This window comes from Ciona intestinalis, unplaced genomic scaffold, assembly GCF_000224145.3.
Source record: "Ciona intestinalis unplaced genomic scaffold, KH HT000109.2, whole genome shotgun sequence".
NCBI lineage: Eukaryota > Metazoa > Chordata > Ascidiacea > Phlebobranchia > Cionidae > Ciona > Ciona intestinalis.
In genome coordinates this window covers 34,304-45,684 of record NW_004190431.2, presented here as the reverse complement: position 1 = coordinate 45,684, position 11,381 = coordinate 34,304, and the positions used below count along the sequence as shown (strand labels likewise).

Genomic DNA, 11,381 nt, shown 5'->3' with positions numbered 1-11,381 from the left:
GTATATTACCCCAACATTGTATATTACCCCAACATTGTATATTACCCCAACATTGTATATCACCCCAACATTGTATATTACCCCAACATTGTATATCACCCCAACATTGTATATCACCCCAACGTTGTATATCACCCCAACATTGTATATTACCCCAACATTGTATATTACCCCTAACATTGTATATTACCCCAACATTGTATATTACCCCCAACATTGTATATTACCCCAACATTGTATATTACCCCAACATTGTATATTACCCCAACATTGTATATCACCCCAACATTGTATATCACCCCAACATTGTATATTACCCCAACATTGTATATCACCCCAACATTGTATATTACCCCAACATTGTATATTACCCCAACATTGTATATTACCCCAACATTGTATATCAGTATCACCCCAACATTGTATATCACCCCAACATTGTATATCACCCCAACCAACCAACTTACCTGATCTTTAGTTTGTTTCAATGTAACTAGGTCTGCATGATTATTCCTTATAAGAAATTGCAAATACAATTCAATACTTTTCTCTCCATCTAAGATTGAACAGATTTGGTCGATTTCAACTTTTAAATCTGCACCAGAATCCTAAACAACCTATGTTAGATCAGCCAATGTTGGGGCTCGGGGGCGACGTTAGTTATTGCTCACCTTATCCTCTTGATAGGAAGCAGTATTGCGCAACGCTTCAATCACTCCAAGTAAGAAATATTGTGAAGCACTGTCGTACATATCAAACGCTATTTGGTAAGCCATAGGTACTTGGTCCTGCAATAAAACCTATGTTGTAATAATGTTGTGAATATAACAAGGTAACTCATGTTCACCTTCCCAGTTTTGATCAGTTTTAACAAAATATCTGCAACAGCTGAAGCATCATCAAGATATATCAAGCATTGACAAATATTGATGTAGTCTGGTTGAGTTACTGTCTTTGACGTGGAAGGAGCAAGATTGGAATGAAGACGAACAAGAAGTTTCAAAATATCTTCGCGAAGTTTTTTATTCTCAACCAATCTTGTGCATAGAGTTGTGCAGTAAGACAACATTTCACCAAGGTTTGGCTGAGAATTAACATAAATATAACACATGATATAAAACTATGGGTATCCACTTTATACCGTCATTCTGACCGCTCGTTCAAATATATCAAGCCTTCTAGTTTCCACAGAGATCCCAACAGCTTGTTTATACTGCCCTCCCTCCAAACAATTCTCAAACATTCGGTTGACAATTTCTTCAAGTCGGGGATCGATCTTTACTTCTTTACCTTCGTGTTGGCTGACCCGAAGTTTCGTGTAATGGTCAATGCATTTGCCTGGTGATGTAATGTTTGTACAATAATGTAGTGTTTAACAAAACATACAAGATGAACTTACAAATTGTAGTAACCACATATTCAGAACTCTCCTTAACGTTAAACGCAGCACCAGCGCAAAGGGCATAATTCAATGAATCTTCATAAGCGCCAAGATAATAATACAACTTTGATGCGAGTAAAGCCGACATTTCTCGATGTTTAAACGTTTCATCCTCATAAAGAACTTCACTGAAAAACAAATTATATTTGTTTAAATAAATTATTATGAAGTAGTTTGTTCATATAATTCAATTATTTTAATTATTTCTTACATTTGTTCCACATGGTCTGATATTTCTGGCCAAAACTCTGGTACAATATCATTAAGACGTTTTAACGCATAAACTTTCAATTCGTCTTCTGGTTCTTGAAGAAGAGAAAGCACACCCGCTGGAAAATATAATATTTTATAAACATTGGCACAAATATATAAAATTATGTAACTTTCAGGCATTATGTTTAATTATAAAATAATGTAGTTTACCTGCTGAAGTAATATGCATGATGCCCGTTCAAACTATTCCAACTTTAACAAAACAACTTTGAATAAACTAAATATCTGTACAACATAATTAAACGTGAGTACGTTTCGTCTAGAACTTATTTTAAAAAGCTATTGACTACTTTATTTTTTTTACAAATATCAACCACGCTTCTATACCCCACACATTGGCAACATGACCTGACAATTATGAATGAAACGTTTTCACAAAAACTTTAAAATTTGTTTCAGAAAGTCAGATGTTAAAGTTGGTTTTTGTAGGTAATAGAAATAGCATATTATTCGTTCGAATGCGCTTTGTCATTCCAGAATAATATAGTAGGGTAGGGGAAGATGGGACACCTTTTAACTTTTTTCTCGTCCCATTTAGCAGTTAACAATAAACAATCAAACATTTATAAATCTATATCTTCACGGTTCCCATAGACCGACTGTTTAAAATACGATCAGGATATCTGGATATTATGTGCTAAAGACGTCCCATCTTCCCCGACCCTACTATATTTTAAAAAGAATGTTTAATAGTAACCATATGTAATATATGCCACACATAATAAACATAAAATAAACAACAAATGTAAATAATTTGCACCGTGTAAAACGTAAAGCGACGTTGCAATCCTTGACAACACAGAGGGTAAAGCTACGCTGCTACGACAAAGTTAGTATAGACGTTGCTCTGGCTGGGTGTTTACGTATGCTTTTAATGCCACAATTCGAAAGGGTTCTTTATAGTAACACATGCGACAAATTTTGGATGTTCTTATAATATATTACATGCATCTCTATCTCCACCAACCGGCCAGAAATAATACCCCCTACATATGCTTTATCGTAGATGAGAGAAACTTGAGACGTTGGTGAAATACAGTAATTTATAAGGTGGGGGTATTCTGCTTACAACATTTAACTTTATCCCAATCTACCTGGTTTGGGAAAGACTAACATTAAACAGGCAAACACATATTGTTCCGTAGCAATGCTCTTTACTGGCGACGACAGTTCTTTATGACAATGAAGAAAGTTACTAAAGAATAAAAACACGACAATAAATAACAATGAGGTTCGACATCACACTTTCAATTTATTTACAGAATAAATTCTGTTTCAGGTGTGTGACATCATCAGTTATGACATCATGAACAGCAACATGAGTAAATGAGGTTGTATGTAAAGTGCTTACTTACGAGAGGTACCACACAAGTGCTAACCACCAACCATGTTATTCGTACCAATGTCACCCATATATATAAAGTAGCGTACAAGGAATATAAAAATAGAACCACGATGCAATTAAAGCACCAAAAATAATATTAAATCATGAAGTAAATTCCATATGGGCATAAGAAGAGCCCCGTTGGTTTGTTGCTTCAACATACCGTGATTGTTGTGCTTGCGATTGAGCTTTCTCAAAGTCAATGTTAACGTAGTCCCCACCTGGGGATAAAGGGGGTTTTGCGGGTGGGGAACCACCTTGACTAATAGTTATAGGAGGAATATTTTTCTTGTTTTGTTTCACAGATTGTGAACGTCTTGTACTCGATGTGTGACGAAAGCCAAGAGATTTCGGTCGTTTCTTGTTTGTTCGATCGAGTGATTGGGTTGAAAAGGATTTGAGTTGATGAGGATACTGTGGGGTTGGTTTAGGGGGCTCCATGGCAACTGATAATATAGAGCTGACAATGGACTTCCTGGTGCCAGGAATAATATTTCCCGCGCTTACTGGGCTCATAGGAATGTAACCTTCAATGTCGTTTCTACCGTCGGGTGAAATATTTATGGGATCTTTAACTTTCAAGTTGGACAAACCGTTGTTTAGCGGTTTCATGCTTAAATATTCTTCGTTGAGCTCAACGTAAGATTCTGGTGTCATGTCGGTATAATCTGATGATAGTTTAAGATGACAATTATAATGTGGTGAAGACGGGGCCATCTTGGTGTAAATAGCTGAGTTGACTCTCTGTGCGTCTGTTGTGCATGATGAACATTGTCGTGGTTTGATGTTCCCTTTCTCAGGGGATGAGCCGTACAATGACCACGCCCCTTCAACACTAAACGTCATGTCGGGGTCAGATTTACGTCGGGGTTCAATCTCTTGCGGCAACGACCGGGTTGTCACAGATTTCATCGGAACGTAACCGACATCTTCATCAACTTTGGAATCCGCGCCAAACCAACCAAACTTTGCAAGAATCCCGTTTTGTGGCGGGCTAACCTGCCTTGCTTGGGATTTATTTGGATTTCTATTAAACTCCATGACTGAATATTCATCGACAGATTCTTTTTTTGACGTTTGTTCATCGTGTTTATCCTCGGCTTCGTATATGTGGTGGGGGGAAGCTGACAGTGATGATGTTCCGCAACTTAAATTATCATCAAGTGAATGTGTGCGTGAGTGTGTGGGTACATTGGTATATTCGTGGGTGAGGGGGTTAGAGGGGGGTTGAGTGTCAGGGGTGGGGGGGCTGTACCGTGTCGGGGGTGGAATGTATGCGAGCAGGTGGGGCAGTAACCCCCATCCTCTTGTATGGGTGGGGTACATGCTGTTTGTGTATCAGCAATGCTGCGACTAGATTGTTGCTTACGTATATAAGTCTGGGTTGGACTGTTACTCCCATATTCATCAGCAGATGTTGGTTCGCTTGTATGCGCGGAGCATGTGATAGAACTACTCATGTAACCAGATGAAAAGTCATGGTTGATATGTTCGGTGCTTGACGCTGTGCTTGAGCTGTTGCAACTGCCAGGCAAGGATGATGTATGTGAATGTGAGACGTGATGTTGACTCATACGTTTGTACGTCGGTGTTAATCGATTCCTCATACCAGGACTTGTTGAACCATAAGTGAGTCGCATACTGTTGTATCTTAGTGGTCGTTTCATCGTGTTCTCACCCTCGCTACCTGTGCGTAACCTTGAATCTTGCAACCCAACAACATGGGAGGCAGGCAAGCTGTCACATCGATTACGTTTAGCCGATGAAATTTTGCCCATCCCTATCTGGCTGGGTGGTGGGTTATGGTGGGTACGTGTTGTTCGTGTCCGACTTGAGTTTGAACCTGAACTATTGGATCTTCCCCTGTAACTGCAACTTGCTTCTTCCTGTCGAAGCGCGTACATAACGTTAAGTATCGTGGTGTGCATCTGTGCAGCCATGGCGTCGTCGCCAACGTCCATCCATAACTTTCCGTTCCCGATGCCTGACGCACGCCCTGGTTCGATGAAGAACATGTTCTCTTTGTGCCCACACAACCTTATGTTAGTAATAAGAATCTCGGCAGGTGTATTATTACAGCGATCATTGCAAGCCACGAACACCATAGAGTCATGAGTGAGACAAATACGATGTTGGCCGTGTAAACTAAGGTTGCTGCTGCTCATTTCAAGTTCTTTGTTCTCCAACACAACTTGCCAGATGTATTTGAACATTGTCAAACCAGCAGCTGAAATAAACAACAACAACTGTTAATTATAAATAGTTGGAAATAAATATTGAGTTAACAATGACAGGCCCCATTACACAACGGAGCCACTCCACACACTCCTTCTCTTTTTATTCTCTTTATTCTCCCATCAACGACGCGACAACACGCCAAACTTTCTATTACGTCATAAAAGTTAGACACCTACTTATGACGTAATAATATCAAACACAAGTTTAATAACAAAATATCCCGACATTTCTTGGCGTTCTGATTCATGTTTGTGATTCATAGAACGCCAACATGAGTAAGACCTGACTCAACAACAACCATGAAAGTTTTAATGCCACATTCCAACGCGCGTCATATTTACACAAGCGCGCAAACAAGTGCTCCATCAAACAATATGGAAACTTATATTCAACCAAATTAATATTCTACACTTTATATTACCTTTGTGACGTATGTGCGTAACGTTTGTGACGTCATATAAACCACCCTGATATAATACATTAGCGCTAGAAGCGTCGATTTAGGTTTAATTAAATCTTGGCGAAAATGACGTCACAATATAACCGCTGAATTAAAACGTCGATAAATAAACCTGTTTTGTTCAATAAGGTTTTACATATACGTGAATGTAGCGAGTTTTGGTGGTTAATATTTAAATATGTTCAAGTCACGTCCACGTCTGGGAGCCCTACTACGCTAGCAGTTGTTTTCGTCTACCCCGCAAGCCAAACGTCGCGTATTCGTATGTACATTGGGGTAAGCTAACATTATATGACGGTAAATACAGTTCTCAAACATTAGGAGGATAATTAGCACGTTGTATTTATTTAAACAACAAATTGAAATTAAACCCAGAAAAACAACGTGTGTATTCGTTATATAAGCCGGTTTAATACGATCGTAGTTTCTTTCAAAACAGGACGCGCGTGTGTGTGTGTGTGCGCGCGTGTGTGGGCGTGTCACATAATTTTACTTAGGTTTATCTGAAATTCATTCGTATGATTTTATTCGTTTTATATAAAGTATTCATATTAACGTTTATTAGATGCAATATCTACAACTAATATAAACGAATAAGCGCGAAAACAAAGTTACGCATTTATAATGGAATGCCAGACGAGCGTTGTCTTATTGTTTAAGTGTGTGCGCGCGTGCTCGTGTGTGTATGTGCGTGTATGCGCGTGTATGCGCGCGTGTGTGCGTCCCCTCTTTTTCTCTCCTTATTGAAAGCAAGAGCGAGTTGTTTACGACGAACGTTGAGGCGTTTTGGGCAAAACCACAAACACAATATTAAATAAAACAAAAAAAATACCAACATATATTAAATATGTTTAGTAACTGTAATTTATTATAAAACTTACACCTTATATAAACCTTGTTTATATTCTTTGAATTTTTAAACAAGTAAATATAAATCAACCTTACCGCTGTTTCATGCTGTCATATATTACACAAGTAAAATCAGATTACATTTAACTATATTTAAACAGTTAACTGCTACAAATTTGTTACATAACCCATACTGACAGCAATAATATATTTTATTTCCAAAGTTATTATGGTTTAGTTATTTAACATTCATTTATAAAGAAGAGTTGTGCTAAATTACCAACAAATACAATGTGTGTGAATTAACTGAAACATTATAACAAATGAAAAACAGAATAACTTACCAGGCCGGACAGTTTTAAGCAAAGCAGAGATCCAAGTTTGTTGAACGTCTGCGCTTTCTGCTGCCATTGTAAAATATTCATCTTTCGTGAATATAACGATTAAGAATTCGTGTTTTGTATCTTTCTTTTTATCGATATTCCAAGGGTTGCCCAAACTTATTTGTCGCTTTGGTTTGTTAACTTTCCATTTGCGTTCGTTTTCATAATATTCAAGTTTTGGAGGGTTGCCATCTCTTAATACAAAGAATCTTTTATTCCAAGTTTTAGCTTTTCGAAGTGTTCCTTTCAACACAATGTCCGTCGACATAGCTGAATAATCTGGTTCTGGAGCCATCAGTAGAAATCAGGGAAGCAATATTTTTCAGTTGTTTTTATAAACCATATTCTCTATATCTGCATGTAAAATAATAAGTTACCTACAATTTTACAAACACTATAGTAATAAAGCATATGAGCCCAAATACAAGTAATACAACAGCCTACACATAAGTTGACCAGAACGTTTAAAATAGATATACTCACAAAACGTTTCCAACATAACATATTTTGTCTTTTAACCTGACAGCAAACATCAAACAAAACCAACAAAGCTAGAATATCAAATATGACCGGAGATTGAACTACAAACTATTATAATATATTCTGTTTGTGAACGAACTCGTCTTGTTTTTCTGCCAAACTACTCGCCGTCTCCAACGCAAGAAGAAGGCTGGCTTGTTTTTCAGTCCAAGGTCCTTTCAACTACCCGACTTATTCTCTTTTTTTATCTTTGCTTTCCGACACATTACGCCCTATAGGCGGCAACGGTAAACAACACCAAAATGTTTTTCTCTTATTTTGTGAGTAATACTGGCCTACTCACTTCCCATAGCAAATTATATTTATAAAGAATTTTACGAACGTGTCGTAACATTAAACATAATCACCCAAACCACGCCGTTCTATTGGAATAAGCACGGCTGTGATTTCAACAGTTGTTTACACCGATATAGTAGGTCAAACAACTGCAATAACAACAGTCTAAATTTTACGCGGTCACGTGTTGTATTATTTATTAAATCTGAATATCACAATAACAGGGATAATATATATTATCTATCTTCATCATCAGACGAAGAATCTTCCCCCACATTTTGCACAAACACCGTGTCGTTCCTGTTTAAGCCAGCATCTTGTATTAAAGGATGACTTTGCGTTGAAATAACCTCATCCGTTGAACATCCAGCTATTGGTGCTCGGGGAAAACTAGTGAATATTTGGTAACGAGCCGGTGCTTCATCTTGTGCATAAACATAATCGTGTAACACCTGTAAAATAATCATACATGTTTAATTCATATAAACCTCATGCTCACTGTCAAATACCTTCACAGAAACAGCTTTATGGAATCTTCTGTTGATTCGTTTTCCGCACGGAAATTTAATCAATAATGAAATGACATCATCGCCATCACTTGGTTCTTCACAAATATCTAAACAACCAATAAAACATAAACTCCATGTAAGCATTGTAACCCCCCTGCAACCCCATGTAAGCATTGTAACCCCCCTGCAACCCCATGTAAGCATTGTAACCCCCTGCAACCCCATGTAAGCATTGTAACCCCCCTGCAACCCCATGTAAGCATTGTAACCCCCCTGCAACCCCATGTAAGCATTGTAACCCCCCTGCAACCCCATGTAAGCATTGTAACCCCCTGCAACCCCATGTAAGCATTGTAACCCCCCTGCAACCCCATGTAAGCATTGTAACCCCCCTGCAACCCCATGTAAGCATTGTAGTTCCCCTGCAACCCCATGTAAGCATTGTAACCCCCTGCAACCCCATGTAAGCATTGTAACCCCCCTGCAACCCCATGTAAGCATTGTAACTCCCCTGCAACCCCATGTAAGCATTGTAACCCCCCTGCAACCCCATGTAAGCATTGTAACCCCCTGCAACCCCATGTAAGCATTGTAACCCCCCTGTAACCCCATGTAAGCATTGTAACCCCCCTGCAACCCCATGTAAGCATTGTAACTCCCCTGCAACCCCATGTAAGCATTGTAACCCCCCTGTAACCCCACCTTTACCTTTTTTACATTTAAGTTTCATCTCAAGTTGTGCTTGCCGCGACAATTCTTTCTCTTGTTTTAACTTTTCTTTTCTTCTTTCTTCATTTTCAGCGATCTCTTTTTCCTTTCTCTTCTTATCCATCTAAACAGAGAGAACAGAATTATACAAAGCATTAACTGCCATGAAACATTACAAAAAAATTAATAAATAAGTTTTTAATTTTTAAAGCATTGTTAACATATTGATTCTACTAGATAATTAAACCAACCATAACTTGCACAACCAAACCTTCTGTTTATCTTTTTCCAGCGATAATAAATAAGCTTCGTCCTGCTCGGCGCGAATCTGTTGGTTCTGGTTGAGTGCTTCACGGTCCGCACGAGCCGACACCAACACCGGCTCATAGAGATCAACTATTTCACGTAATCTGACCAGAGTTGCCCATGCCCCAACATTGTATATGCACATTCTATTGGTATATGGGTGAGGTCCTACAGTGAGGCATGCCATGAGATCTGGGATTTAGACCAGAGTTGGCCCATTACCCCAACATTGTATATGCACATTCTATTCTATATGGGTGAGGTCCTACAGTGAGGCACGTCATGGGATCTGGGATTTGAGCCAGAGTTGGCCCATTACCCCAACATTGTATATGCACATTCTATTCTATATGGGTGAGGTCCTACAGTGAGGCATGCCATGGGATCTGGGATTTGAGCCAGAGTTGGCCCATTACCCCAACATTGTATATGCACATTCTATTCTATATGGGTGAGGTCCTACAGTGAGGCACGCCATGAGATCTGGGATTTGAGCCAGAGTTGGCCCATTACCCCAACATTGTATATGCACATTCTATTCTATATGGGTGAGGTCCTACAGTGAAGCACGTCATGGGACCTGGGATTTGAGCCAGAGTTGGCCCATTACCCCAACATTGTATATGCACATTCTATTCTATATGGGTGAGGTCCTACAGTGAAGCACGCCATGGGACCTGGGATTTGAGCCAGAGTTGGCCCATTACCCCAACATTGTATATGCACATTCTATTCTATATGGGTGAGGTCCTACAGTAAGGCATGCCATGAGACCTGGGATTTGAGCCAGAGTTGGCCCATTACCCCAACATTGTATATGCACATTCTATTCTATATGGGTGAGGTCCTACAGTGAGGCATGCCATGGGACCTGGGATTTGAGCCAGAGTTGGTGAATTACCCCAACATTGTATATGCACATTCTATTCTATATGGGTGAGGTCCTACAGTGAGGCATGCCATGGGACCTGGGATTTGAGCCAGAGTTGGCCCATTACCCCAACATTGTATATGCACATTCTATTCTATATGGGTGAGGTCCTACAGTGAGGCATGCCATGGGACCTGGGATTTGAGCCAGAGTTGGTGAATTACCCCAACATTGTATATGCACATTCTATTCTATATGGGTGAGGTCCTACAGTGAGGCACGCCATGGGACCTGGGGTTTAGACCAGAGTTGGTGAATTACCACACAGATTCACAGAATTATATAAATTAAGTTAAACACCCATGTATAACAAGTCACCTCAGCAGTAACTTTCCCTTGCACTCTCCCTACGATAGCAAGTTGGTTTTGGTAAAGACACACCACGGCCACCAAGGGGTATGTTGGGTTTCGGATCAGTTTCGAAACTAAAACAACAACATAAATAAATCAAGTCATTCATAAAACATAAGTTTGAAAACCTTTGTAGCCCTCCGGTTTCTGTATGGAGCATCCCCAGAACAACATATTGGTGTTTATATATTCCACAACATCATTATTGCACAAAGTACCCGAACAAAATGGTTCGGAATCTTTATTATGTGGGTCGTGTAAATATACGAGCAGAAATTGAAGATTCTTCTTGGCTTCGGCTTGAGCTTCGCCGTAGCTTCCCTGGGGGTTAACATTAAGTTAGATGGACCTGGGGGTTAACATTAAGTTAGATGGACACGGGGGTTAACATTAAGTTATATGGACCTGGGGGTTAACATTAAGTTAGATAGGGTAACAGTATATCGTTGTCATCTCATAATATATAAAGTTGTCATCTCATACACTTCCACAGTATTTACGAGGGTAAATAAATTTAATCATGCATTAGTTACATGCATTACCCTAAACATCTGGGGAGGGTTCTCATATTTTGCCTCGAACTCGTCAACGAACGTTAACACATCCCCTCGTGGATCCGTCACCATTTCCCGAGGGTCGGGGTTAAAGATTCTCCAAACAAACCTTATGAATATTCAATACATAAGGTGTAGCGACCACGGTTCGATTAAACGTAGATATATTTTTAACTGC

At 39.3% G+C, this 11,381-nt stretch overlaps 3 protein-coding genes across 3 annotated transcripts in view; all 3 read right to left on the bottom strand.

Annotated features, from left to right (window-relative positions):
* The window catches only part of LOC100178446 (26S proteasome non-ATPase regulatory subunit 1), a gene marked incomplete in the record, with an annotated part of 9,792 nt that extends 7,809 nt beyond the window's left edge, over positions 1-1,983 (bottom strand). The window contains 6 exon segments of the mRNA XM_009863252.2: positions 672-788; positions 848-1,084; positions 1,142-1,338; positions 1,400-1,569; positions 1,653-1,770; positions 1,865-1,983. Of these exon segments, the coding sequence (XP_009861554.1) occupies positions 672-788; positions 848-1,084; positions 1,142-1,338; positions 1,400-1,569; positions 1,653-1,770; positions 1,865-1,883 (858 nt within the window).
* An 868-nt stretch (positions 1,984-2,851) lies between these two features.
* LOC100185541 (insulin receptor substrate 1-like) lies at positions 2,852-7,395 on the bottom strand. Its single transcript, XM_002128359.5, has 2 exons — positions 6,990-7,395; positions 2,852-5,325 (listed from the first exon to the last, which is right to left on the bottom strand). Exons 1-2 carry the CDS (start codon positions 7,321-7,323, stop codon positions 4,247-4,249), a joined length of 1,413 nt encoding a protein of 470 aa, XP_002128395.1. The 5' UTR covers positions 7,324-7,395; the 3' UTR covers positions 2,852-4,246.
* Positions 7,396-8,014: 619 nt separating this feature from the next.
* Positions 8,015-11,381, bottom strand: part of LOC100183177 (FAS-associated factor 2) — a 4,996-nt gene continuing 1,629 nt past the window's right edge. The window contains exons 3-9 of the mRNA XM_026838750.1: positions 11,192-11,316; positions 10,778-10,970; positions 10,617-10,723; positions 9,333-9,497; positions 9,062-9,185; positions 8,354-8,460; positions 8,015-8,296 (exon numbers count right to left, since the gene is read on the bottom strand). Coding sequence (XP_026694551.1) covers positions 8,081-8,296; positions 8,354-8,460; positions 9,062-9,185; positions 9,333-9,497; positions 10,617-10,723; positions 10,778-10,970; positions 11,192-11,316 — 1,037 coding nt within the window. The 3' untranslated portion in view covers positions 8,015-8,080. The remainder of the gene's footprint in view (positions 8,297-8,353; positions 8,461-9,061; positions 9,186-9,332; positions 9,498-10,616; positions 10,724-10,777; positions 10,971-11,191; positions 11,317-11,381) is intronic.

Bases quoted from the DNA above. Each gene is read 5' to 3' on its own strand.
- LOC100185541 (XM_002128359.5), bottom strand. From the start codon at position 7,323: ATGGCTCCAGAACCAGATTATTCAGCTATGTCGACGGACATTGTGTTG. The intron at 5,326-6,989 runs GTAAGTTATTCT...TGTTTATTTCAG, and splicing joins GCTTAAAACTGTCCGGCCTG to CTGCTGGTTTGACAATGTTC.